General features: G+C 54.0%; 1 protein-coding gene across 1 annotated transcript; it reads right to left on the bottom strand.

Annotated features, from left to right (window-relative positions):
• Positions 1-215: 215 nt before the first annotated feature.
• Positions 216-24,008, bottom strand: CKMT1B (creatine kinase, mitochondrial 1B). The gene is made up of 9 exons (XM_073304625.1): positions 23,652-24,008; positions 13,603-13,801; positions 10,222-10,317; positions 6,484-6,705; positions 5,500-5,585; positions 1,805-1,928; positions 1,458-1,592; positions 866-991; positions 216-440 (listed from the first exon to the last, which is right to left on the bottom strand). Exons 1-9 carry the CDS (start codon positions 23,798-23,800, stop codon positions 324-326), a joined length of 1,254 nt encoding a protein of 417 aa, XP_073160726.1. The 5' UTR covers positions 23,801-24,008; the 3' UTR covers positions 216-323.
• Between the last annotated feature and the right edge of the window lie 178 nt (positions 24,009-24,186).

The raw sequence follows: 24,186 nt of genomic DNA on the forward strand, positions 1-24,186 counted from the left end.
TGCCTGGGTCGGGAGGTGCCGGCACCTGCTGCCGGCTCAGCCAGGGAGCTGCAGCCTCTGCCGCTGAGCCAGTCAACAGGGCCTGGCCTGGAGCCCTCTCCCTAAGCAGGGCCAGGAATGGGCTCAGGGCGTCCCAGCCAGGGGCCAAGGGCCCTGGGAAGCTGAGACGGGAGCCCCAGTGGATGCTGGGGGCTAAGAACCAGCCAGAGCCAGGCTTAGAGCCGCAGAGGTTTATGGCGGCTGGTGCAGTGCATTGGGGTAACACAATGGCCAGCAGGACCGGTCAGGCTCCAGGGAGGGGGAGGGGGGGCTCCAGGGATGGTTTAGTGCCTGAACTGAGGAACAGGCGAAGGGATGCGGATTTCCTGGCCCCTCTCCAGCCGCCGCTCACAGTCGATCAGGTAGTTCACTCCATCTATCACCAGCTGCACCAGCTCTACCTGAGGTAGGAACACAGAGCCTGAGTCAGGCACCGCCTCTTCCCGCAGCCCAGGGGCCACGGCTGCAGCCAGCAGCCCTCCGGGCTCACACAACACTTCCCTGGTAGCCCTCCCCGCCCCCTGGCTGAGCCCTCCCCGAGCAGGGCCTGGCTCCTGTAAGGCGCTGGGCATGCAGGCCCTGCACACCCACGAGCACGAGACACCCTTGGCTGTGGTAATCGCAGGCGGCACCCGCAGCTCAGCCTAGGCCCCCAGTGCCAGACAGCAGCACAGCCCCCTCGTTCCTCCACAGCCCTGCGCTTGGCTCCGTCCGTGGGCCAGGAGCCCAGCGCTTCCCTCAGCCGGCTGGCCTGCAGTTTGCCCCCACCCTGCTGGCAGTGCCCTCCCGTGCCAGGCTTTGCCAGAACATTGACGCAGGCAGGTACCTCAGATTTTCCCAGGCGATCCAGATTGGAGATGTCAAAGGTGCTGCCGGTGGTGGCTGTGTCCACCCCGCCCGTCCCACGCTTCTGCAGCCGCAGGTTCTCCAGGATCTTGGCGAATCGGGTGTCCTGGAAACGCAGAGAGGCGTTGGGTCAATGCCTTGCGGGGGAGACTGGGTCCCTGCTGAGGCAGTCGAGGAGAGCAGGGCTGGGGCCTCTGGAGCTAGGAGCCTGGAGAGGCTACCAGGCCTGGGTGTGGGACGGGGAGCCCAGCCAATGAGAGGGGGGAGTCTCTTCCCTGTAGGGCCCTTTGAGGAGTGCGCAGGGAACTGAAGCGGGAAGCCCTGCCATAGGGATTGTTCCCAGAGATGGGACGCAATCTGGTCTGCGGCTGGGCCCAGGGCCACCTCGGATCTGTGTCAGACGGAGCTGTCTGCACTGCTCCTCACACCAAGCAGCTGCTGTACCTGTCCCCCAACTTTGAGAGAAGCCCCAAATCCCGGGACCCTCAATGGCTGTTCTCCTGGCTTTGTGAGGTCTGACCACCTGCCCCTAGGCTCAGCCCTGCTCTGAGCAGCTACAGTTGCAGTTGTACCTTGCTCAGCAGCGGCAGTTTGATGTGGACCCCTGCGCGCAGCCCAGTGCCCAGGTTGGACGGACACGTCAGGATGTAGCCCAGCCTCTCGTTCCACATGAACTCCCAGCCTCGCTCCTGGATTAGTCTCTCCACCTGGAACCCAAGGAACAAGTGCAGGTCAGCCTCCCGGTCAGCTCTCCCAGCACTGCCCAAACAAAGCCTGGACCGGCTGCTACAGGACTTGGGGCTCAGCAGCCCCCCAGTGTGAGCCACTGACACTGGGCACTGTGGACTGAGCCTACTCCTCAGGGGGCCATTCCACTGGGCAAACCGGGAGGGTCAGGCCGGGGCGTCCTTGCGCTCACCTCCTTCAGGCCCTTGCAGAACCTCTCAAAGACCCGCTTCATGTTGCCACCCTTCTCCATGGAGATGAGGCGGGTGTGATCCTCCTCGTTGATCCAGATCAGGAAGGTCTTCTCATTATTGTGCCTGGGGGAGAGGACAGTTTGTCAGCATCCAGAGCCACAGCTGGGCTGGGTAGATGCTGGGCAGCCCACAGGCAGGAGGTGCCCAGCCAGGGTCAGCCCCTGTGACAGACTCACGGTGGGAGACTCTTGGGCCAGCTCTGGCTTGCAGGTGGCACCGCCATCCGGGAGGAAAGCATTGATCTAGCCCGTTGGGGAGCCAGCGAGGTCCCAGCAACCAGGCCAAGCCTGCACGCCGTCTGGGCCGAGAGCACTGATCCTGCCCCTGCTGGAACGGAGCCAGCTAGATCCCAGCAGCTGCAGCCAAACCCTGACAGCTACACTGCAGTTAAAAGAAAAGGAGGACTTGTGGCACCTTAGAGACTAACCAATTTATTTGAGCATGAGCTTTCGTGAGCTACAGCTCACTTCATCGGATGCATTCAATGGAAAGTGTAGAATGACCCAACACTCTCACAAATCTTGGGAGACAGGCCAGTCCTTTCCTACAGACAGCCCCCCAGCCTGAAGCAAATACTCACCAGCAACCACATACCACACAACAGAACCACTAACCCAGGAACCTATCCTTGCAACAAAGCCCGTTGCTAACTGTGCCCACATGTCTATTTAGGGGACACCATCACAGGGCCTAATAACATCAGCCACACTGTCAGAGGCTCGTTCACCTACACATCTACCAATGTGATATATGCCATCATGTGCCAGCAATGCCCCTCTGCCATGTACATTGGTCAAACTGGACAGTCTCTACGCAAAAGAATAAATGGACACAAATCAGATGTCAAGAATTATAACATTCATAACACTTCAATCTCTCTGGTCACGCGATTACAGACATGAAAGTTGCGATATTACAACAAAAAAACTTCAAATCCAGACTCCAGCGAGAAACTGTTGAATTGGAATTCATTTGCAAATTGGATACAATTAACTTAGGCTTGAATAGAAACTGGGAGTGGCTAAGTCATTATGCAAGGTAGCCTATTTCCCCTTGTTTTTTCCTACCCCCCCACCCCCCTCAGACGTTCTCTTAAATCCTGGATTTGTGCTGGAAATGGCCCACCTTGATTATCATACACATTGTAAGGAGAGTGATCACTTTAGATAAGCTATTACCAGCAGGAGCCTGGGGTGGGAGGAGGTATTGTTTCATGGTCTCTGTGTATATAATGTCTTCTGCAGTTTCCACAGTATGCATCCGATGAAGTGAGCTGTAGCTCACGAAAGCTTATGCTCAAATAAATTGGTTAGTCTCTCAGGTGCCACAAGTACTCCTTTTCTTTTTGCGAATACAGACTAACACAGCTGTTACTCTGAAAACTGCAGTTAAACAGTCCCACAGCCCCAGCCAGCGGGCACAGGCCAGCCACGGTGTGTAAGTGCAGTGGGGACACTCCCTAAGGCAGCGTGTGACGAAGTGGGACTGTTCTTAATGTTTCCTCTGAATAGTGTGGGGGTGCCTCAGTTTCCCCTAGGCAGTTCTTAAGTATCTAGGTGGTGGGGTAAGGGTGTATGATCATTGCAGAGCCCTAGAGGGCCGGTGTGTGCAGGAGTCTGGACACAGAGAAGGGCCAACACCCTGTTTCCTGGCAACTGATGGCCTGGGCCCTTCCCCCCTGCGAGGTGAGAGCTAAAGGGTTGGAGAACAAAGGAATCAGGTGACCACCTGGCCCGGGAAAGGAACAAAGCCCAGAGGAGGAGGGGCTGGAGGGAGTTTCAGTTTGGGGCTGGCTGGGACATGGAGTGAAGTGCAGACGTGGTTGTCTGGCTCACTGGCCCCAAAATGGACCCAGCTGAGGGGTCCCGTTCTCTGCACCTGCAAGCTCTGTTTTAGACCATGTTCCTGTCGTCTAATAAACCTTCTGTTTTACTGGCTGGCTGAGAGTCACGTCTGACTGCGAAGTTGGGGTGCCGGACCCTCTGGCTTCCCCAGGACCCCGCCTGGGCGGACTCGCTGGGGGGAAGCGCACGGAGGGGCAGAGGATGCTGAATGCTCCGAGGTCAGACCCAGGAAGGTGGAAGCTGTGTGAGCTGTGTGTCCTGAAGACAGGCTGCTCACAGAAAGGCGACTTCCCCAGAGTCCTGACTGGCTTCATGGGGAGCAGTTCCAGAGCATCGCCCAGGGACTCCGTGACACAGCGTGTCTCAAACACCGCCACCAGCGCATTTGTCTGCAGCCACAAAACTCCAGAGCATGGGCAGAGATTGGGGGGGGGGGCAAAGCCGCGTCCCCTCCTGGCAGCACACAGCTATTGCTCCTGACTAGCTGTTCCCGAGGCAGTGGGATGTGCCACCTTGGGGTTTGTGCTGGCACCACCAGCAAGGGTCGACGCCCTGTACCACGCAGCCTCCCCGGGGCTCTGGGCAGGGCCTCTGGAGACACGAGGGGCCAGTGTGTGCGGCACCGGAGGCGGCTCTTGTCCACGGAGGTGGCTATGGTGTTTGGTCACTGGGGCTCCCCAGGCAGCTCCCCCACTCCAACCTGCCCAGGGCATGGGGAGCCTGGGACGCTGCAAGTGACTGGTGAGTTCCCCCCCCCACCTTCCCCGGGGCCATGGGCTCTCTCTGAAGGGTTGCAGAGGGCAGGCACAGAGAGGTTTGTCAGAGCGGCCACCAGCAAGGGTTGGCGGCCACACCTTGAGGCCACCAGAAAATTGGTTGTGAGAATCTCTGGGCTAAGGGGTCTGGGGAGAGCCAAGTTTGGCTCCTACAGCACAAACAAGCCACAAACGATTTCTCTTGGAAAAGCAAGCGCCTTGCTGGGGCCTGGTTATAAGGGGCGGGGGCAGCAGGGGTATGAGACATGTGTGGGGCATGAGTTTACATGCATTTGCCTACTGCCAAGTGTAAACATGTCGGAACGACCCTAGGCCATGCTCACAGACTAGGGGACTCTGCTGGGAAGCAGGGGCTCTGAAAAGAGGTGGGGGTCCTGGTGAATGGTCAGCTGAACAAGAGCTCTTAGTGCGATGCTGTGGCCAAACGGGCTAATGCGATGTTGGGATGCATAAACGGGCAAATCTCAAATCAGAGTAGAGAGGGTTTTTAACGTCTGTATCTGGCACTGGTGGAGTTCTGTCCAGTTCTGGTGCCCACTGGTCAAGAAGAATGTTGATCAGTTGGAGGGGGTCAGAGAAGAGCCCAGAGACTGATTAACGGGTTAGAAACCTGCCTGCTAATGAGTGAGTGACATTGAAGGGCTGAGATAACTTCCAGTTGATCTCTTTGAAGATAAAGTCAGCCCTCAGGAGTGTTTGAACTGGGTGTATGGAGGAGGATGAGAAAGATGATGGGAGGGGGGTTGTAGAGAGGGGGATGTGGTCATGGTGGGCGGGTGGAGGCCGTGTGGTTATGGGGGGCTGGTTGTAGAGGGAAGTGGCTATAAGGGGGGGTGTGTGGAGAGGAATGGGGGAGGGTAATAGGAGGTGTAGTTGTGGGTATTGTGCTGCCTTGTGTGGCCATGGCAACTGGCTAAGGGCAGTGCCTGGAGTCCTACTGGTATTTCTGCCAGGCCCCTTTGCCCCACAGGCTGTGTGGTGTCAGCAGTCCAGATGAAAGCAGTGGATCCATACCAGATTCCTCGGGCATCCGGCCAGTCCCGGGCCATTCCTGATGCTGTCAGTAGGGGGGAGACGGGCTTGTCAAAGAGGAAGTGATCCTGCGAAAGGAGGTGGGGTGTGAGCAAGACACCCACAAGTACCGTTCCCAGGGGATACCCTACCCAGACCCTGAGCTCTGGCCTCTGCCCTCCCCTGTTGCCCTTCTGGTCAGCTCCCCAATGCAGGGCGGATGCAGCTGCCTTTGGGGCCTGCAAGTTGCACTCGGAGCTGGAAACATCAGGGGCAATCTGTGCTGTAATCACTGGGCAGGGCCAACTCCCAGCAAGATCAACAGTGGCTGTCCCTAAGGATCCCCTTCATTAGAGTCCGCTCCGGGGCTGGAACTGCTCTGGAGCCCCAAGAGGCTATGGCTGGATCTGCCCGGAATTGCCCCGGGTCCAGAGGCTGCAGGGCCCAGCAGGATGCTGGCAGCACCCATGAGGCCAATCCTAGGGAGACAAGGAGCAGGAAGTGCCGCAGGAGGTGCTGGGCTGCAGGGTCCGTGGCCCTTGGGACTAAGCAGCATGGCTGCGTTGTTCCCCTCTGCAGGCAGCCCGCTGAGGAGCCAGCTAGATCCCAGCAGCTGTGCCCAAGCATGCGCACGGTCTGGGAGGAGAGCACCTAGCCGGCCTGCACGGATACCATCTGCCGTGCAGGGCAGGGAACCTGGGTGGAGCAGGCAGGGGCAGCCACTGAGGAGTGTGAAGGGCAGGTGGACAGGGGGCGGGAAGGGGATGGGGGCAGTGGCAGGGAGAAGAAAAGGGCAGAAGCTGAGCTACTATTTCTGGGGTTCTTTCTCCAGGGCACCTGCCAGTTTTGGCCCATCTGTGTCATACCCTTCCCCAGCCTCCAGCAGCCCTATGGCTGGCCCTGGCCCTGCCCCACTCCCTAGGGGGGCCCTGATGTGTGTGTCCCCCATCACCCCATGGCAGCCCTGGGCCCCGTGTTGTTGCTCACATCAATGAGCTGCTGCTGCTCCTTCTCCGTCATCTCGCTGAGGCGATAGTACCGGCCAGCCAGGTCTCCTGTTAGGCCGCTCAGGGCATCCACAGTCACCTTCTCCACCTCTCTCCTCTCAGCACGGGTGCAGGCAGGGGGCAGGCTGAGCCCGCGGATGCTGCGCCCCGTCCGGACGCGCGATGATAGGACATAGCGCTCATCGAAGTAGCCGGACTTAATCTGGGGGTAGAAACGGGCTGTGGGAGGTGAGAGCCCCAAGATGGGAGCGAGCCTGGGTCATCAGTGAGGGGCAGATGGGGTGGGGAAGGGAAGCCAATGCTGGCTGGTAGGAGCTGGGTCAGTCCTTGTCTGAAAAGCCCCCCAGAGGGTGAGATGTGGGGGTTACAATGTGTTCCCCCTCCCCTGCCCCCCCAGGACTGCACCAGCATCTGCAGCCAGTGCCTGCCTGGAACCAGTGTTGGGCTGCTGATTATTTTTGCCAAAAGATTCATGCCCCAGGGTGAGTGGGTGGAGTCTCATTATGTGTGGGTGGGGCATAATGATAAGTGGGTGGAGCCAGGAGTTTTGCCCTCTATTTCCCATTCTCCCCAGTTGGGGATTAGAGCAGTGTCCTCTCTTGTGCCAGGGGTACTGGGCTCTGATTGTGCCTGTATGTCACATTTTGGGGTGCAAACCGGCAAAAGGGCAGTTATGGGCTAGCACCATTAACTGCCCACAGGGCTGGGCTGCACAACTAGGTGCTTGTAAGGTTTCCCAGGGCTTTCGGCTTTCCCTACGGGAGCTTCCCTGTCCAACTTTCCCCTTGGTGGGTTCCCCTCCAGGACAGCTCCTTGTGCACTCTGCAGCAGAATCTGCCCTCTGCTCATTTGCAAACTCTGGCAGCTGACAAGTGGGACAGTGTCCTCAGTCCTAGGTACTAACTCCCAGCTCTGAATGTGAGCGACTTTCCTCCACTCCATGCCCCCCCCCCACACACACCCGAAAGCACACTGCTTCCTTCTGCTAGCCCGAGCTAGACATGTCTTCCCTCCCCCAAGCAGTCTGGGTCTTCCCCATGCCCTTCGGGGTCCCAGAACTATATTCCATTTCACCATAGGGTCCGACGTTCACAGCCTGAGACACAGGTCAGCCGGCATTTCCCAGCAGCATTCCCATAGGAATGCAGTCCAACACCCCGTCTAACCCTTCCCACTTAGCCAGAGGTATAGGAATTTTATATCTGCCCAATGCCAGACGTTCTACCTCCCGGCCAGGTAACATGCCAGTCTCTCTGACCATGCTTTCCCTGGCCAGAGAAATCTGGGCACTGGGTCCCTTCTCCTATGCATTCTTTGCCATTCACCTTGGTAACGTTCATAAATTCCACAGCCACTTTCTCTGAGTCAGGCCTCACAAAATTAACGAGGGGCCCTGCAGGCTTCTCTGTGTTAATGACAGCTGCAGTGATCTGGGTTGGGCAGGGTGTGGGCTTATCTTCTCTTAGTTTAGGGCCATTATTTCTGGTAGCACCTTCTTGGACTGTTCTCCTGAAGAGGGAGTCTGTGATGGTGGTTTCTAGCAAGGGAGCAAGACTGGGGAGGTGAGTGCCTGGACTCCCAACCACCCTTTCTCTTCCCAGGGACAAAATGCCCCCCTCACTTAACACTGGGCTTCTGCCCTTTCCTCTGTGGCTTGCGCTCATTGGCCGCGCTGGCTTGTACATAGGAATCAGCCAGAGTTGCTGTTTTGGGGACAGGCCAGAGATTTATCCCAAATAGCTTGTTTGGCTTCTTCAGAACATTGCTCCTGTGCAAAAAGATCAAACAGCTGTTCACAGCCCTCTGCCTCCTTCCCCTTGCCCCCGTTTTCATCAAACCACATGGTTTATACACACGGTCTCTAGGACTCAGCTTGTCCTTCATTCTGAGGTTTCAAAATGTTCTCCTCACCTCAGGAGCCACCGGGAGCCTTTGCAGTGCGGCCTCTGTCAATTCCCCATAGTTCAAAGCTTGTGTAATTTCCGTTCCATTAAAAACATGTAAAGCTGCCCCGAGTAGCTGCTACGGAACGTTGGGCCCTTATGAACCTCCCAGCTGGGTGCTCCTTGGGGAGAGAGAGCACCTGTGAGCTCTGTCCACGGCTTCCCCTCATGTCCAGGCTCTGCAGTCTCTCCTCCTCCTTTGTCACTGCCTCCAGGGCTCACTGGTGCACAGCTGCTAGCGCTCTTTGGCTCCGCTGTCCATGTCCCATTGTTGGTATTCATGCTCTCCCTCCCTTTGTTCTGGTTCCTATTTCTGCTATTCTCCTGCTGCTTTCTCAGCATCTCTTGTTAGGGCTTTTTGCTCCTTTCCTACCTTAGCCAGCTCCAGCTACGTGGCTGTTTCACCAGCATTCATTTTAAATGTCCTTTGTTCTGTAGTTCTCGTACCCAAAATACACACAATAACCCTGTAACCTTTCTCTGACTGCTCCCAGCCTGGGCACTTGGCAATCACTTACACGGTTTTACCAGTGCTTAGAGTGGAAAACTTCAGTCCACACAGCAAGCCAGGTGAAAATCTTGTTTGACTACGAAATGATGACAGCTTGGGGTACAACTCAGACCAGTGAGGGGTTGTCTCACCGCTTGTCCCGTAACCCCGTAAAATGCTCTGATGCTGTAGCTCCCTGTCTGGACCCTCTTGGCCAGCAGACAAGCCCGCAACTCTGAATCCAGCAGCTGGTTTGTTACACCCCAGCCACTCTCTGTTCTCCACCAGCCTTGGTGACTGTTCACCAAGTCCCCCCAGTCCCAAATTTCCTCAAAACTGTCTGCCCTGAAGCGTCCAGCCCTCTCCTGGAACGTTCAGAGGAGTAGTAAGATTGGTTGGTCTGTTGAAGAGACAAAACCGCAGCATCTTGTTGCTTTAACTGAAGCTAACAAGCACCTCAAGTCAAACACAGCACTGGGCTGGCCTAGACTCCAAGTAAAACGTGTATTTAATCACAAGATCGGTTGTAGTGAGTTCCAGTGTAAGGGATAAAATCAGAAATGGCTACAAGCAAATAAAACACGTTGTAGTGACTAAGACTTACCACCACTCCAGCCTTGGTTCAAGGTCAGATTTTTACCACACGTCCTTCCAGCAAGAGGCTACCCTCCCCCGGGGGAGGGGTTCCCACAAAGTTCAATGTGCTCAATTCCTTTGTCTTCTTCAGTGAACGATCACTGGGGACTCTTTGCCCTCTCTTTGCTAGCCCAGTGAACTATTGAACTGGCCCCTCTCAGGGTCCCATGCCCCAGCTGCAGGAAAGGTGCCATGGAGTCTGATGGAGAAGACTCCATACTGGTGTCTTCTCACTGCTACTTTCTACAACACAAATCGATCTGTCCCTACAGCCTCCGATAGGCCAGTGAACGGCCACTTGACGGTGATTATTAATTGTGATTGCACCTGGAGGGAGGAGGTCAGCCTTTCCTTTGTCTGGCAAACACCTGTTTACTCACTGCCAGGCCTGTTGGCTTGAACCATACCATAGTGCCATAGTTCCTTCCCATTTTCTTTCCCTTGGGTGTTTATGGTACATGCTCCATGCAAGACTATTGTTGCTCAGCGTGTTATCGGTTTTCCAATGACACCTGACACAACACTATTAGATACAGGTTAGGCCATAAGGGAGTTGGGGACACTGCAGAGGTCAGGTCAGCTGGAATCATTACCTGACACCAGTGAGCCCTGGCCCTCTGGCACCGTTTGACCCCAGGGTGTTACACACCTTACTGGCATCCAGGTCCGTGGGGTGTTTCATGGTCCGTGGGTTGTAACCATTGTGTCTCTCCTGAATCACAGGGTCAAACAGGTCCGCGAATACCTGGAAAAGGCAGGGATTAGAGAGGAGTCATGGGGAGCAGGGGGCCATCTGCCTGCTGGGGGATAGGCCTACTCTCCATTCTGTGCCCGGCCCAGCAGTGCAGGGAAAGGGGAGATGGCCTGTCCCTGCAGCACTGTCCTGCAGCCCGAGTGCTCCCTAGTGCATCTTCCATGTAGGTCCAGTGCATCTTGTAATGCTGACCTTCTCTCCACCCAATGGGCCTGTGGGCCGCACAGGCATTGTAGCTTAGCTGTAGCCTCTTCCCAGGGAGAGGCCAGTGGAGACAGGGATTGCAGAGCAGGGACAGAGAAGAAACTGACTGGGTGAATGCACAGGGCACAGGCAGGCCAGGAACCCAGGGGAGTTCAGAGATGGTGCAGCAAAGACTCTGCCTGGGACAGAAATGAAGCTGTGGCAGCAAAACACAGCAATGCCCTAAACCAAGCCAGGCTCCCTCCTCCCCACTGGGCAGCCAAAACACTGCAACCCCCAGAGCCCCAGTGCACCCTCCCACCTCCGTGTCTACCTCCCCACCCCCCTGCTGCAACCCCTGCCAGTGGGGGGCTATGGGGTTAGAGTGTAGGCTCACTGCGCAGTGGTGGGGGCGTTTATGGGGTTAGAGTGTAGGGCACTCACAGGCAGTGATGTGGAGGGCATGTGTTTACAATATGGGGGCCTGCGCAGTGATGGGGGGTTATGGGGTTAGAGTTTAGGGACATCCCTTAAAGTAGTGGGGGGTAATGGGGTTAGAATAATAGAATTATAGAAATGAAGGGCTGAAGTGACCTCAAGAAGTCATCATATCCAGCCCCCTGTGCTGACACAGGACCAAGTAAACCTAGATCAGCCCTGACAGGTGTTTTCCAACCTGCTCATAAAAACCTCCAGTGATGGAGATTCCACAACCTTCCTTCCAACCTCTGGAAGCCTGTTCTAGAACTTAAACACCCTGAGAGTTAGAAAGTTTTTCCTAATATTTAACCTAAATCTCCCTGGCTGCAGATTAAGCCCAACACTCCTTGTCCTACCTTCGGTGGACATGCAGAACCATTGATCCCCATCCTCTGTATAACAGCCCTTCACGTAATTGAAGCCTGTGATCGGGTCCCCCTCAGCCTTCTTTTCTCAAGACTAAACATGCCCCATTTTCTTAACCTTTCCTCACAGGTCATAAGAACGGGCAGACTGGGTCAGACCAAAGGTCCATCCAGCCCAGTGTCCTGTCTACTGACAGCGGGCAATGCCAGGTGCCACAGAGGAAATGAACAGAACAGGTAATCACCAAATGATTCAGCCCCTGTCACCCATTCCCAGCTTCTGGCAAACAGAGGCTAGGGACACCATCCCTGCCCATCCTGGCTAATAGCCACTGATGGACCTATCTTCCAGGAACTTCTCTAGTTCTTTTTTGAACCCTGTTATAGTCTTGGCCTTCACAACATCCTCTTGCAAGGAGTTCCACAGATTGACTGTGCGTTGTGTGAAGAAATACTTCCTTTTGTTTGTTTTAAACCTGCTGCCTATTAATTTCATTTGGTGGCCCCTAGTTCTTGTGTTATGAGAAGGAGTAAATAGCATGTCCTTATTTACTTGCTCCACACCCGTGATGATTTTATAGACGTCAATCATATCCCCCCTTAGTTGTCTCTTTTCCAAGCTGAAAAATCTCAGTCTTATTAATCGCTCCTCATACAGAAGCCGTTCCATTCCCCTAATCATTTTTTTTGGCCTTTCCTGAACCTTTTCCAATTCCAATATATCTTTTTTGAGATGGGCGACCACATCTGCATCCAGTATTCAAGATGTGGGCATACCATGGATTTATATATAAGCAATATGATATTTTCTGTCTTATCTATCCCTTTCTGAATGATTCCCAATATTCTGTTCACTTTTTTGACTGCCGCCGCACATTGAGTGGATGTTTTCAGAGAACTATCCACAGTGACACCAAAGTCAGGTTTTCTAAACCTTTATCATTTTTGTTGCTCTCCTCTGGAGTCTCTCCAATTTGTCCACATCTTTCCTAGATGTGGTGCCCAGAAGTGGACACAGTGCGCCAGCTGGGGCCTCACCAGAGCGGAACAATTACCTCCCATGTCTTACATACAACACTGCTGTTAATACACCCCAGAATGGTATTAGCTTATTTTCAACTTCATCATATTCGTGACTCACATTTAGTTTGTGATCCATCACAGGATCAGAGCCACTCGAGGAACCAGAACAGCTGTGCCACACCCAGCCATCAGGGGGTGCACCCGGTGAGGCCACACTTCTTCATGGGGTCAGAGTATAGGGAACCCCGTGTGGTAACTGGGGCGGGGCGGTGGTTATGGGGTTTGAATGAAGGGAAGCCCTGTGTGGTGACTGGGGCTGGGGGGGAAGCCCCATGTGGTGACTGGGGCGGGGGTTATGGGTTTAGAATGAAGGGAAATCCTGTGTGGTGACTGGGGTGGGGGAGAGAAGCCCCATGTGGTGACTGGAGTGGGGGGAAAGGGGGAAGCCATGTGTGGTGACCAGGGGGTGGTGGTAGTTATGGGGTCAGAATGAAGGGAAGCCCTGTGTGGGTGTGGGTGTGGAGAGGGTTTATGGGGTCAGAATGTAGGGCAGGAAAGGGAAGCCCTGTGTGGGTGTGGATGTGGGGAGGGTTTATGGGGTCAGAATATAGGGCAGGGAAGGAGCACATGTGAATACCTCTGTCCTGCCCTTTGGCCAGCACCAGTGGTTGGTACAGGTTAATGTTCAACAAGGCAGACATGCCACTAGTTTAGAACAAGTTCCCCAGATTCTAATAAACCAGGAACCACTTGAAGGAGCAGCCAATGGCCCGTCCAGCTCACTACTGGACTCCACGTTAAGGGGCTGGAATCCCTCCCCTCTCCCCCCGCCCCGCCTCTTGAGCCCCATCGGGTCCCTTAGAGTGCCCAGTGCTGGGGTGTGTCCGGAAGGATCAGATGTCCCATAATGCACCTGCTTGTGCAGTGTTTTTCTGGAGATGGGCAGGTCATCCTGACCCCAGCTGGTGACCCCTGGGCCCTTAAAGCAGGAGGGCTAGGAGCCCATTTCCCTGCAGATGCTATTCTCCATCAGGTAAATGTCTGACGGTAAGAGGTCACAGCGTGGTGAGGCCAAGGAGATGCATGCTCAAGCTACGGGTGATGGTGCAGGGCTCGTGAGTGCTGGGGGCGTGAGATGCTGTCTGGCTGAGGCTGGGGGTTTTTGTGCTGCTAAGATTATTATGCGACGCTTTTGAGTTGCTCTGCAGCTCTGGCAGCTGCTCACCTCGTAGGACTCTTCATCACCTGCTACCATGCCCACAGTCTTAATGAAGGGGTGCCCAGGATTGTCCACGCCTGTCTGGATGCACTGGTCCAGGGTCCAGCTGTTGGGGGTGGTTTTATCGCAGAGCTGGGCGTAGATGGCAGGGGTCAGGTTACTTGCCATGCAGTTGTTGTGTTTCCGGAGATCTGGATATTCGGCGCTGTGGGGAGAACAGAATATGGGGAATGTTTAACCCTCTGGGCTGGAGCACTGGCCTTTTTGGATTTCAGTGTGTCCTGCTCGTGTGTCAGGGCATTGGGATCTGCTCCCTCTCGGCTTTCCACGTCCTCCAGCCCCAGTGGAGAGGAGGCCGCAGTGGCGGGAATACCACGTCGGCCAAGATCACTACTGGCCCCTGCAGACTGATGGGAGCCTAGCTGAAGCAGCAAGCTCGTGGCTTCCCATATGTGAATGCCAAGGATCTCCGTCTCTGGCCCCAGGCAAGGCACTGGCTTCCTCTCACCTCCCTCCAGCTCTAGTCCCATTGCTACCTCCTCTGGCCTTGCTCCACCTCACTCTCTCCTACACTCCACAGTGACTCTTGCCCCTCGTCCCCTGCACTGCCCCATGCCAGGAATTGCCTCCCTGCACTGAGGTGCTGGACTCCACCCCTCTCTGCTCAGCCCCTACTCCCCAGTCACTTCCACCAGGCGCAAACACAACCATCTCCTCCCTGGCCTGCCCCGTGTAAGCACCTCTGGGTGGAGGCTGTGTTCCCCGTCCCACACAATGCTGAGCTCGCTGCTGGTGCAAAACAGAATAAACGTCTTTCCAGTCACCATCCATGTGGCAAGAAAAGGGGAGCCCAGGCTGGGCTAGTGGAGGGCTGCAGGGCAGGAGTGAGGAGAATGGGCAAAGAGGGGGCTGGGGCTGCTCTGGCAGGAGAACCCAGCCCAGGTTTTCTGAAGGCTTTAAGAATATGGGAGCTTCCATTCTGGTTTATTTCTCCTCAGATCCATATTTTCTTCTCTTCCAGTCAATAGAATTAGGTGTCCAGCCTGCTCTCCACAAGCCCACTAGCCCCCGTCTGCATCTTTAGCCATCCACGGCTTTTGAAAATCTGGCCCCACATCCTGTGTGTTTTGTACAGGGTCAAGCACATGGATTGTTCCTAATAGGGATAGATCTGTGAGCCACTGCCCCTGGGTCCCTGCACCCCTTGGCTTCTTCATTGGTGTTACCTTGGCTGCTGGTGTCTGGACAGGAAGGAAGGGACGCGCAGAAGGACAGAGAAGGAGCCAGTGACCCCAATCTGCAGCTGTCAAGAACTGCTCCCAATGGTGCAGTTTATTGCATTAGGGAGACGCTTACTTTTAATCAGCTTAACAAGAGTTCTTCTCCTGACCTCATTCTCGGCTTAGAGAAGCTTTGTGCTTTTCCTGTGTTCACTGGGGGCTTGGCAGGGAGGGCACCTGGCCACAGCCTCTGTGAGCTGAACCCTTCCTCCTGCTAATGGGGCAATCTGAGACAAGCACCTGTTAGCTCAGACAAAAGGGCGAAAGGCTTGGCATGAGTCTTTCAGTGCTAGACAGCGGCTGCCATGGGTCACGGGGCCAGTCTCCGTCCTGGAGAGCATACCCTGTCCCCAGCCCCCATTGTAGGTGCTCTGATCCTAGTCAGGGGGTGACAGAGGTACCCAGAGCATTCCCATTCCTAGGAAAATACACACAGAGGTGACCGGTGAGCCCCACTGCAAACAGTGTGTTCTAGCCCCGCGAGGGCTGCCTCGTCAGGCTATTGGAGGGAAGCTGGGTGGGAGCTGGATGCTGGGGGGCCAGAGCTCAGCAGACCTTGGCCCGCTGAGGTAGGTTCCTGGTGTTCGGGAGCAGCATGCTGCAGTTCAGCACAGGCGCTGCCCTTGGGGCAGGGGTATCTGTAGCAGTCACAGTCCCCTTCTGTTGCTGCCTCCCCCACCCGGCATGCGATACAACGCACAGCGCTGTGAGTGCAGTCGCCTCCACTGTGGGGCCCCAGGAATGTGTCTGCCTCTCTCGCCTCCATGGGAACAGTGGGCCCTCTGGCTAGGCAAGGCCCTGCAGCTTCTCTGAATCCAGAGTGGGGAGAAAGGGAGGGACAGCTTCTGCTGACTGCTCTGCGCAGACACCACTGGCCACAGGCTGACTGCTCCATAGGGGGACTAAATCCAGTCTGCTCCAGGCTGAGCTCTCTTTCCTTCCCATACTGCCTCAAGCTGGCAGGAGTAGGGGCTGGCAGGAGTAAAGCTGGTCCAGACCACCTCAGCTCCAAGGAGAGCATGCCCCACCCTGCAGCATAGCCTGGCTCGTTCCAGTGTTCCTCACACTGGTGTTTGCCCTCTGCCACAAGCTAGCTATTGCCCCATGTACAACCTGACGCACGTTGTCACGGACACACGCTGCTGGTCCCAGGTGTGCATCGACAGCCTCTTCCCCATGACATTGTGAATACTAGCTGGGCAGATTCCCCAGGGGAAGAGCGGGGAGCCCCCCAGCCCTTTCAGTGTCTGCAGAGCTGGCTGAGCAGCTCCAGCTGGGGCTGGACATTTCAGCAGAATACAGCTTCTTGTAAGGTGTTAAGGGCTCCACTTGTAAAGAGCTGCCGAAGGAAACCATCTGCAGGGCACAAGTTTTGATTGGTCCTACAAAACCCAAGGATTGTGCCAAGCACGCCTCCTGAGCCCCCTGCTGGCACCTGTTCATTGTGTACTGTCTGTCCGTCACAGCCACAGAGCACTCCTGTACGAAGCGGGTCATGATACTGTCAATCTCCTAGGAGAAAGCATCATGGCATCTGGTGCTCCAGTTACTGGCTGCTGAATACTGGGGGGACCCCCATTTGACCTTTGCAGGGTTGCCTGCCCCAAACAATCTTGACTCACTCCCTCAAATCAGGAGATTGTGTTAAATCTCCTTTTCAGCCATAATACATATTGGGTTCTTGTACTTTGGCTTGTGGTCTCTGAGCCTTTGGGGTCCTGTTCAAGGCAAGGCCAAGCCAATAGGTATGGGGCAATTCTCAACAAAGGACCTTATTTCTGGAATTTCATGTACACCCCCCTCCCATCATAGATCATTAGAAAGCTTCTGTTATGTATGTTTCGATGAGGTATGATGTGGAGCTGTCAAGTGGTGGCATAAGCCTGTAGGTGAGGTGAAGCAATGGTACCCAAAATGAAAGTCATTTTTTGCACAGTTGCAGAGACACTGCCACGTGATTGTGACTGCCGTTATTACTGGTCAGTTTCAAAACCTTAATATGGGGTTTGGGTCAATACTACCAAACAATGTATCAAAAGATTTGTGTTGGTTTTCCATCAACAAGTTTTTTTCTCAGAAGTTAAGCTGTTTAGCACGTGGCAAAAGTGGTGAATATCAACATTTTGCAATATACTAACATGAAATATTTTCACATCACATATTTGTAATTGTCAAAGGATCTCACGAGTGATTACAATAGTTTTCTATGTTTTTCAGCTGAAATTTGCTGACCAGATCAGTGTCACACTGAATATTGTGAACCAGTAGCTGTAGATTACATGTTCTCAGTTTGTACTGCGTAGTGGGTAGATGTAAATGTACATGAACTTCTCTAATGTAATCTTCTCCAGCTGTAAGCTTTGCTCCATTCAAAATAACATCTAGTCTGCCTGGCAAAAGGTTTTAGTTTGTAATTGCCTATGCATGCAATACTAGCCTTTGAAATATTCTAGAAACTAGCTTTGTAATTCAGTGATACTTTTATGCACAGGTCAGCATTAGGGTTGGAGATGACAATTCACAGCTGCATATTGCACTTGGAACAAAGTGCTAACTAAACAAAAACAGCAAGTTGGATACTAACATACAGGTTTGTGCTAATTTAGATCTGTATATTGTACAAAATGAAATATAACAATATACTCTGGGACTTCTACCTCAACAGGGAAGTTATAATATATGAAGACATAGAGGATACAAGCCCCTTAAAGCTTACATCAAAGAGAGAGACTCTTCACAAACTTTGAATATGTGTTATCTGTCAAGAAAATGAAAAGAAGGCAAAACTGTCAAAAGCCACCAGTGCTCGTCAGAATTTGGTGATGCCAGCAGCAGAAAGCAGGAGAAGTGAATTCTACTGGTGGCTGCTGGATGAGTTTTCTAGTTTAGATGATGTGCTCTCTCCTGCTCTCTCAATGCTCTCTCCTGGGGGGTGCTTTCAGAAATACACAAGGAAGTTGAATTTGGCACATGTCAGAGTTGTACTGAACCCAGGAAAGACAAATTCTGAATCTGGTCAGAGAGCAACCTGTTCACCCACTTCTATAGCCACCTGAGCAAGCACATCCTCCAGCAACTGGTCCTGTTGAAGTGCTTTGCCGGAGAGAAACCCACAAGGGCAAACTTCATAAAATAGAAACATTTGAGAGAACAATCTGAGAGGAGCTGGTGACATGTTGCTCAGAATATCTGGGAAAGACAAACTGCATCCTTAGCAATCAAATCACTCACCATGACTTTCTTCCTACTTTAGTAAAACTAATCATAAAGCAAAACCATCCAGTTACACTGCAACAATAGTCAACTTGTGATATGGCATTTTCTGAGCTGATTGAAGAGAGACAATGATCTTATGTACAACAAGAAAACTCATGTCTAAGCGCCTTCAAAGGTATAAAGCCCTACTTCCCTCAGATGTGGAAACATCTTGCCATCTCACCACAGGCAAGGTGAGAAACACTATATATGGTCCTGCAATTTCAGTCCAGGCACAGCATGGACAAGGCAAGTCCACCATTGTTTTATGCAGCACAATAACGTTAGCTGGTGCTACCCAAGATGCTATAATCTGAAGAAGGAACTTTATCTACAAAACATTTGGATGACTTTTTTTCTGGTGAGTGAGCCTGACAAAATGCTTTCAAATGAAGAAGTGGCTTTGAATAATACCACTTTAATCCTTTGGTCTGAAATAGCCAAAATGAAAGCCTCTGAATATTATCCAAAGCCAGGTGATTGTAGTCTACAGAGATCAGTCACTTTTGTGCCCTAACTGGTGCAAGATTTTGTCCTTTCTTTGACAGATAAAGAGGCACATAATTCAGCCAGCAATGAGCATAATATTTAACAGTTCCAAAAGTATCACATGAATGCTCATAAGCCTTGCTGCACAGCCACACTGCGAGTCTGGGTCTTCCAATTGGACAAACCCTGAGCAGATCAGTAGTGACTACAGGGCTCTGGGGGCCAGAGCAAAGGGGCACAGGCTGTGTTCATGTCCATCCTTCCAGCTGAGGGTAAGGGCCCAGGCAGGGAAATGCACTTCCTGGAGATGAATGCTTGGCTATGCAGATAGTGTTGATGGGACAGCTTTGACTTCCTTGACAATGGGATGCAGGTCTGGAAGGAAGGTCAGGTGCACCCCACCTCTTCTCAGCAGACCAAGAGGCACCAACTAGCAAGTTAGTAAGGAGGGCTGTAAACTAGGTTCAAAGGGGACAGATGACAAAAGCCTATAAAAAAGATGACTGTAAGAGAGGGTTGAATGTTGGGGTGGGGGTGGAGGGTATGGGAAATTACAACAGAAGCATCAAGAAAGAAATCAGTAAGGGAATCTGCTCAACATCTTAGATGTCTATATGCAAATGAAAGAAGTATAGGGAAAAAACTGGAAGTATTAGTACATCATTTAGCTTATGATTTAATTAGCATCACAGAGACTTGATGGGATAAGTCTTATGACTGGAAGATTGGTATAAAGGGGTATAGCTTGTTCAGGAAGGACAGGTGGGTAAAAAGGGAGGAGGTGTTGCATTGTACATCAAGCATATACACTCTTTCTAAGATCCAGAAAGGGGTGGGAGGTAGACCAGCTGTGTAAAAAGGGGTTAAATAAGCATGACGTTGTGGTAGGGGTGTACTGTGCACCACCAAATCAGGAAGAGGAGATGGATGAGGCATTTCTGGAACAAATAACAGAAATATCCCAAACACAAGGCCTGGTAGTAATGGGGGACTCTACCTATCCAGACAGCTGTTGGAAAAATCATATGGCAAAACACAATGTCCAATAAGTTCTTATAATGTTGGGGCCTCTGTGTGTCAATCCCCATGGAGCAGAGAGATGTTAATTAGGGTGAAGGGCTGAGCTTCAACAGAAGGTGTTATGACCTTCCCAACAGGAAAGGTTGAGCGATACCAGATGGACTCTTGTGGCTTGTTGCAGCTGGAAGTTCCCTATGGACCTTCAACAAGAGGACAAAAGACTTTTGTCATGGTTCTGCCTCCTCTCGGTGAAAATGCATCAAGCAAGAGACTCCTCCTATCAACTGAGCTTTGCAGCTGAAAGCATGTGGGAAGAGGAGAACACAACCCCTAAAAAGAAGGAACTGATTATCCCTGCTGCTTGGAATATGTGTGTGGGGGGGTTGCCTTGAGGCAAAAGCAAGAGATCCCAAGCCACTTAGGTTGGGTTAGCCCTAAAGGACAAATAGAGCTGACTGATTATAGAAGCTTCTATTACCTCTAGAAACCAAGACTAACTCATTTGTCTGTTTGCTTGCTTTAACTTGGTAAATAATGCTCTGATTTCCTTTTTCTATTTAGTAAATCTGTATGGGATTGACTAAAAGTGCTGTCTTTGGTGTAAGATCTAAGGTGCAACTGACCTGGGGTAAGTGACTGGTCCTTTGGGACTTGGGTAACCAGAATATTGCTCAAAAAGAACGGGAGTACTTATATCTTCTTACTATATGTTCCATTCTATGTATCCGATGAAGTGGGCTCTAGCCCATGAAAGCTTATGCTCAAACAAATTGGTTAGTCTCTAAGGTGCCACAAGTCCTCCTGTTCTTTTTGCAGATACAGACTAACACGGCTGCTACTGTCACAGTGCCTCAGGGGTTTACATTTGGTAATTAGCTGGTGCAATCTAAGTACTGTACGGAAATCACTGCCAGTCTGGAGTTTGTGCCCTGGTTCCTAACAGCCTGCCCTGAGGTTGGTACTTGTGCTCTTGAGTCAGCAGGCAGTGTTTCGTTGCATTGCTTTAGTCCTCCTACATTAGAATGAACCCCTGTGACGTTATGAGTGTAATTTAATATCTCATTGAAAGGTGACAGGGCCAGAAAGAGTTAATTAACTCCCAGACTGACCTGACCCATGGCCGAACTTTAGAGACTGGTTAGGAAGAGATGGAAATGAAGAGAGCTTTGAAATGCAAGTCTGCATTGTTAGAGACAGAAGAGTAGATGTTTGCTCAGGTCTTGTGATGTCAGCAAACAAGTCTTGTCGATGGCTGTAGCTTTGATTCAAAGATCAAAAAAGGAATATTAACATTTAGGAAGACACTTGAGTGACATAGTATTATTGTCTGTATGTCTCTTTGAAGGTTGTGGTAACCTGTGTCTTAACTGTTTAATGGATAAATGACCCTGTGCTAATTGCCAGGATGTTTGGGAGAAGGAAAGTGAAGCCGATTGTTTTCTCAGGCCAAAAGGCTGCAGGAAATGTATAAAAACCTTGCAGATTTGGAAATGTATAAAAACCTGAGATGAAGAAGATCTTTCTTCATCTCAGATCTGCTTTGGGTTTCAAGAGGGGGAACCTTAAGCCATAAGGATTGAGATCCCCAGTCACTGACTGGAGTCACCCTTAATATGGACATTGGCCTGTAACCTATGGACTATTTCTAAAAGGACTTTTGGCAACGACAAGCTGATCTCTGCCATGTATCTGAACCTCAAGAATTGAATTCAAGTCTGTCTGTATATTGATCTTTTAACCAACACTCTCTCTCTTTTCTTTTTAAATAAATGTTAGTTTAGTTAATAAGAATTGACTATAAGTGCGTATTTGGGGTAAGATCTAAGTTATCATTTGACCTGGGTCTGGGGCTTGGTCCTTTGGGGTCATGAGAACCGTTTCTTTTATATGATGAAATAAGATTTTCAGTGATCACCATCATATCTGACATGTGTGTCTGGATGGAGACCTGAGGCTGGATACTTTAAGGGAACTGCGTTGTTTGGACGTCTGATTAACCAGGGAGGTGCTATCTAAGTATTGGAATATCCACCAGCGTCTGGGGTTTGTCTGCCCCATTCTGTTTACAGTTCACCCTGATTGACCACAGCGGGCTCCCATGGGTAGCACCCATCACAACCCATCACTCATGTCTTTCCCTAGTGGCCCCAAACACAGCCCGGACATGCTGAAGGTGGTAGGGGGCAGAGATTTGGGTGGGAGCACTCGGGCCAGTTACTGAGGGCAGGGGTGAGGGTGGGGAGAGGGTTCTTGGGAAAGCAAGCCGGGCCAGGAGCACACATGCCAGGCATAGGATGATCTGGGTGATCGGATAGCAAGTGTGGAAAAGCAGGATACTTTGGGGGGGAGTATAGTTGCCTATATAAGACAGCCCCTAATGTTGGGGCATCTGGTCACCCTAGCAGCGAGCCCTGTGGATAACTCATGGCTGCTCTGTCCAGCTATGGGGCCTTTCCCATGCTGTCTCAGGGCCTGTGCCTTTCAAAGTATGTATAGTGCCCATGCTCCAGCTACCAGCCTAGAGCCAGAGGGTTAAAAGAGACCGAGGGATCACCTACTCTAACCCTCAAAGAGTCGAAGGCTGCCTGCCACCTCCACGCCCAGCCTGTGAAATGTCCTCCCCCAAGGGTAAAGCTCACAGCTTCTTCAGAGCCGGGCTCCAGCTCCCTGGGAGCTAAGGCCCAGCCCAGCCCTCCCCAGGGCCACTCCCAGGGCCAGGGGCTGCTCCAGGGGCCCTGAGAGCATGAAACATGGACAGACCTTGCTGCAGCCCGGTGGGCTCAGCCAGAGCCTGCAGGGAGGAGGCCTGTGCTGAGGCAGGAGGTGATCTTAGCTCCAAGGCACAGAAAAGTCCCTTGCCCAAGGTCACAGGACCCAGGATGTAACCCGCAGACCTTGGGGTGGAAGGGGGGGGGGAATCGCAGGCCGATCCCCTGCCCCAATCACTAGCACCCATAGGTGCTGGAATGAGGGTGCTGGGAGGCTGCTACACCCCCTGGCTTGCAGTGGTTCCATCCCACAGGGTTACCGTTTGGTTCAATGGCTCTCAGCCCCCCACAGTACAAACGGTTCCAGCCCCCTGCAGCCGCTGCCCGCCAGGACTCCAGCCCCCTGCTCGCACTCCAGGAGCTTTCCAGCCAAGGCAACCTCCAGCCAGAGCCGAGCCCCCACACGGCGATCCAGCCTCCCCGCAGAGCGTCCCCAGCGCCCGCCAGACCCTGCCCCTGGCGCAGGGCCGCAGCCACCCGCCCGGCCCCTGTGCGCTGGGCAGGCGAGGGCAGGGCCAGGCCCGGAGCCGGCGGGTGACCCAGCCAGCCAGCAGGCGCCGGGGGAGGAGAGCCGCCCCGTCCCGTCCGGCTCCAGGTGCGCTCCCGCCTGCGCTGCCCGGCCTGCCCGGGGCACAGCGCGGCTCCGCGGGGGGAGGAAGCAGGGCGCCGGGAGCCGCAGCCGCAAAGCCGGCCCGCCTGCTGCGTTCTGCGGGCAGGGCTCAGCGCCCGGGGGTCCAGGCGCTTTCATCCGGATCAGCAGGTGATCCCCGGCCCCACGCGCTCCTCCTGAGCATCCCGGCCGGGAGCCAGGACGGCACCGACCTTGCCCCGAGGGAGACGCAGCGGAGCTGGGCTGGGGATAGTCCCCGAGTGGCCCGGGGCAGACATTGGTCCCTCTCCGCCGCAGCCGCCGGGGGAGGCGCAGCCCGAGATCTGCAGCAGCTACGTGATGGCTCGGGGCGCCAGCCGCAGCCTGCGCTGCCTGCAGGGACCCGGCCAGCTGGGACCGGCTCCTCTCGGGGGCGATCCGGGCTGGGCTCCTTCCCACCCCAACCCCCACGGGCCGGAGAGCCGCGCAGCCCGCCCGGCCCCCAAAGCGTCTGCGCCCCCCGCACCCGCCCCAGGGCGCTTCCCCCTGGCTCCGAGGGCGCCCCCTCCCCACACTGGGAGACCGAAGCCCCCCTCTAGCTTTGGCACCGAGCCCAGGGAGGGTCCCGGCCGAGCAGCGAGCCCCGCCCGGTACCTTGGCGGGTAGAGGCGCCGCTGCCTCTCGCCAGCGCTGACCGCGTCCTGGGTGAGCAGGAATCCGGTGGCCAGAGACCCGGCTCCCACCACGGCCAGGAGGCCGGCGGATTTGCGAGCGCACAGGACGCGGGCGAACGTGCCAGCCATGCCGCTGGAGCTGGGCGCTTGGAGCTCGGGGAGGCAGCCGGGGAGCGCTGGAGCCGGGCGCGGAGAGTGGGAGAGAGACGGGGAGGGAGGCAGGATGTGATGGGAACAGGCACCGCTCCGCAGCGGGGTGGGGGCGGGCAGGAGAGGAGATTACAGAGAGCCGCAGTGAGCTCAGGAGTGCAGCGTGCCCGCCTGCCCGCCCCAGCCTGCAACAGGCGGCCTGCCCCCCACCCCCGCGGTGCCGGCCACTGCACCCCCCTCCCCACAGCCGCTTCCCTGCGGCCCCGGCCACTGCACCCCCCTCCCCACAGCCGCTCCCCTGCGGCCCCGGCCACTGCACCCCCCTCCCCACAGCCGCTCCCCTGCGGCCCCGGCCACTGCACCCC

Source organism: Lepidochelys kempii, chromosome 10, assembly GCF_965140265.1.
Source record: "Lepidochelys kempii isolate rLepKem1 chromosome 10, rLepKem1.hap2, whole genome shotgun sequence".
Lineage (NCBI taxonomy): Eukaryota > Metazoa > Chordata > Testudines > Cheloniidae > Lepidochelys > Lepidochelys kempii.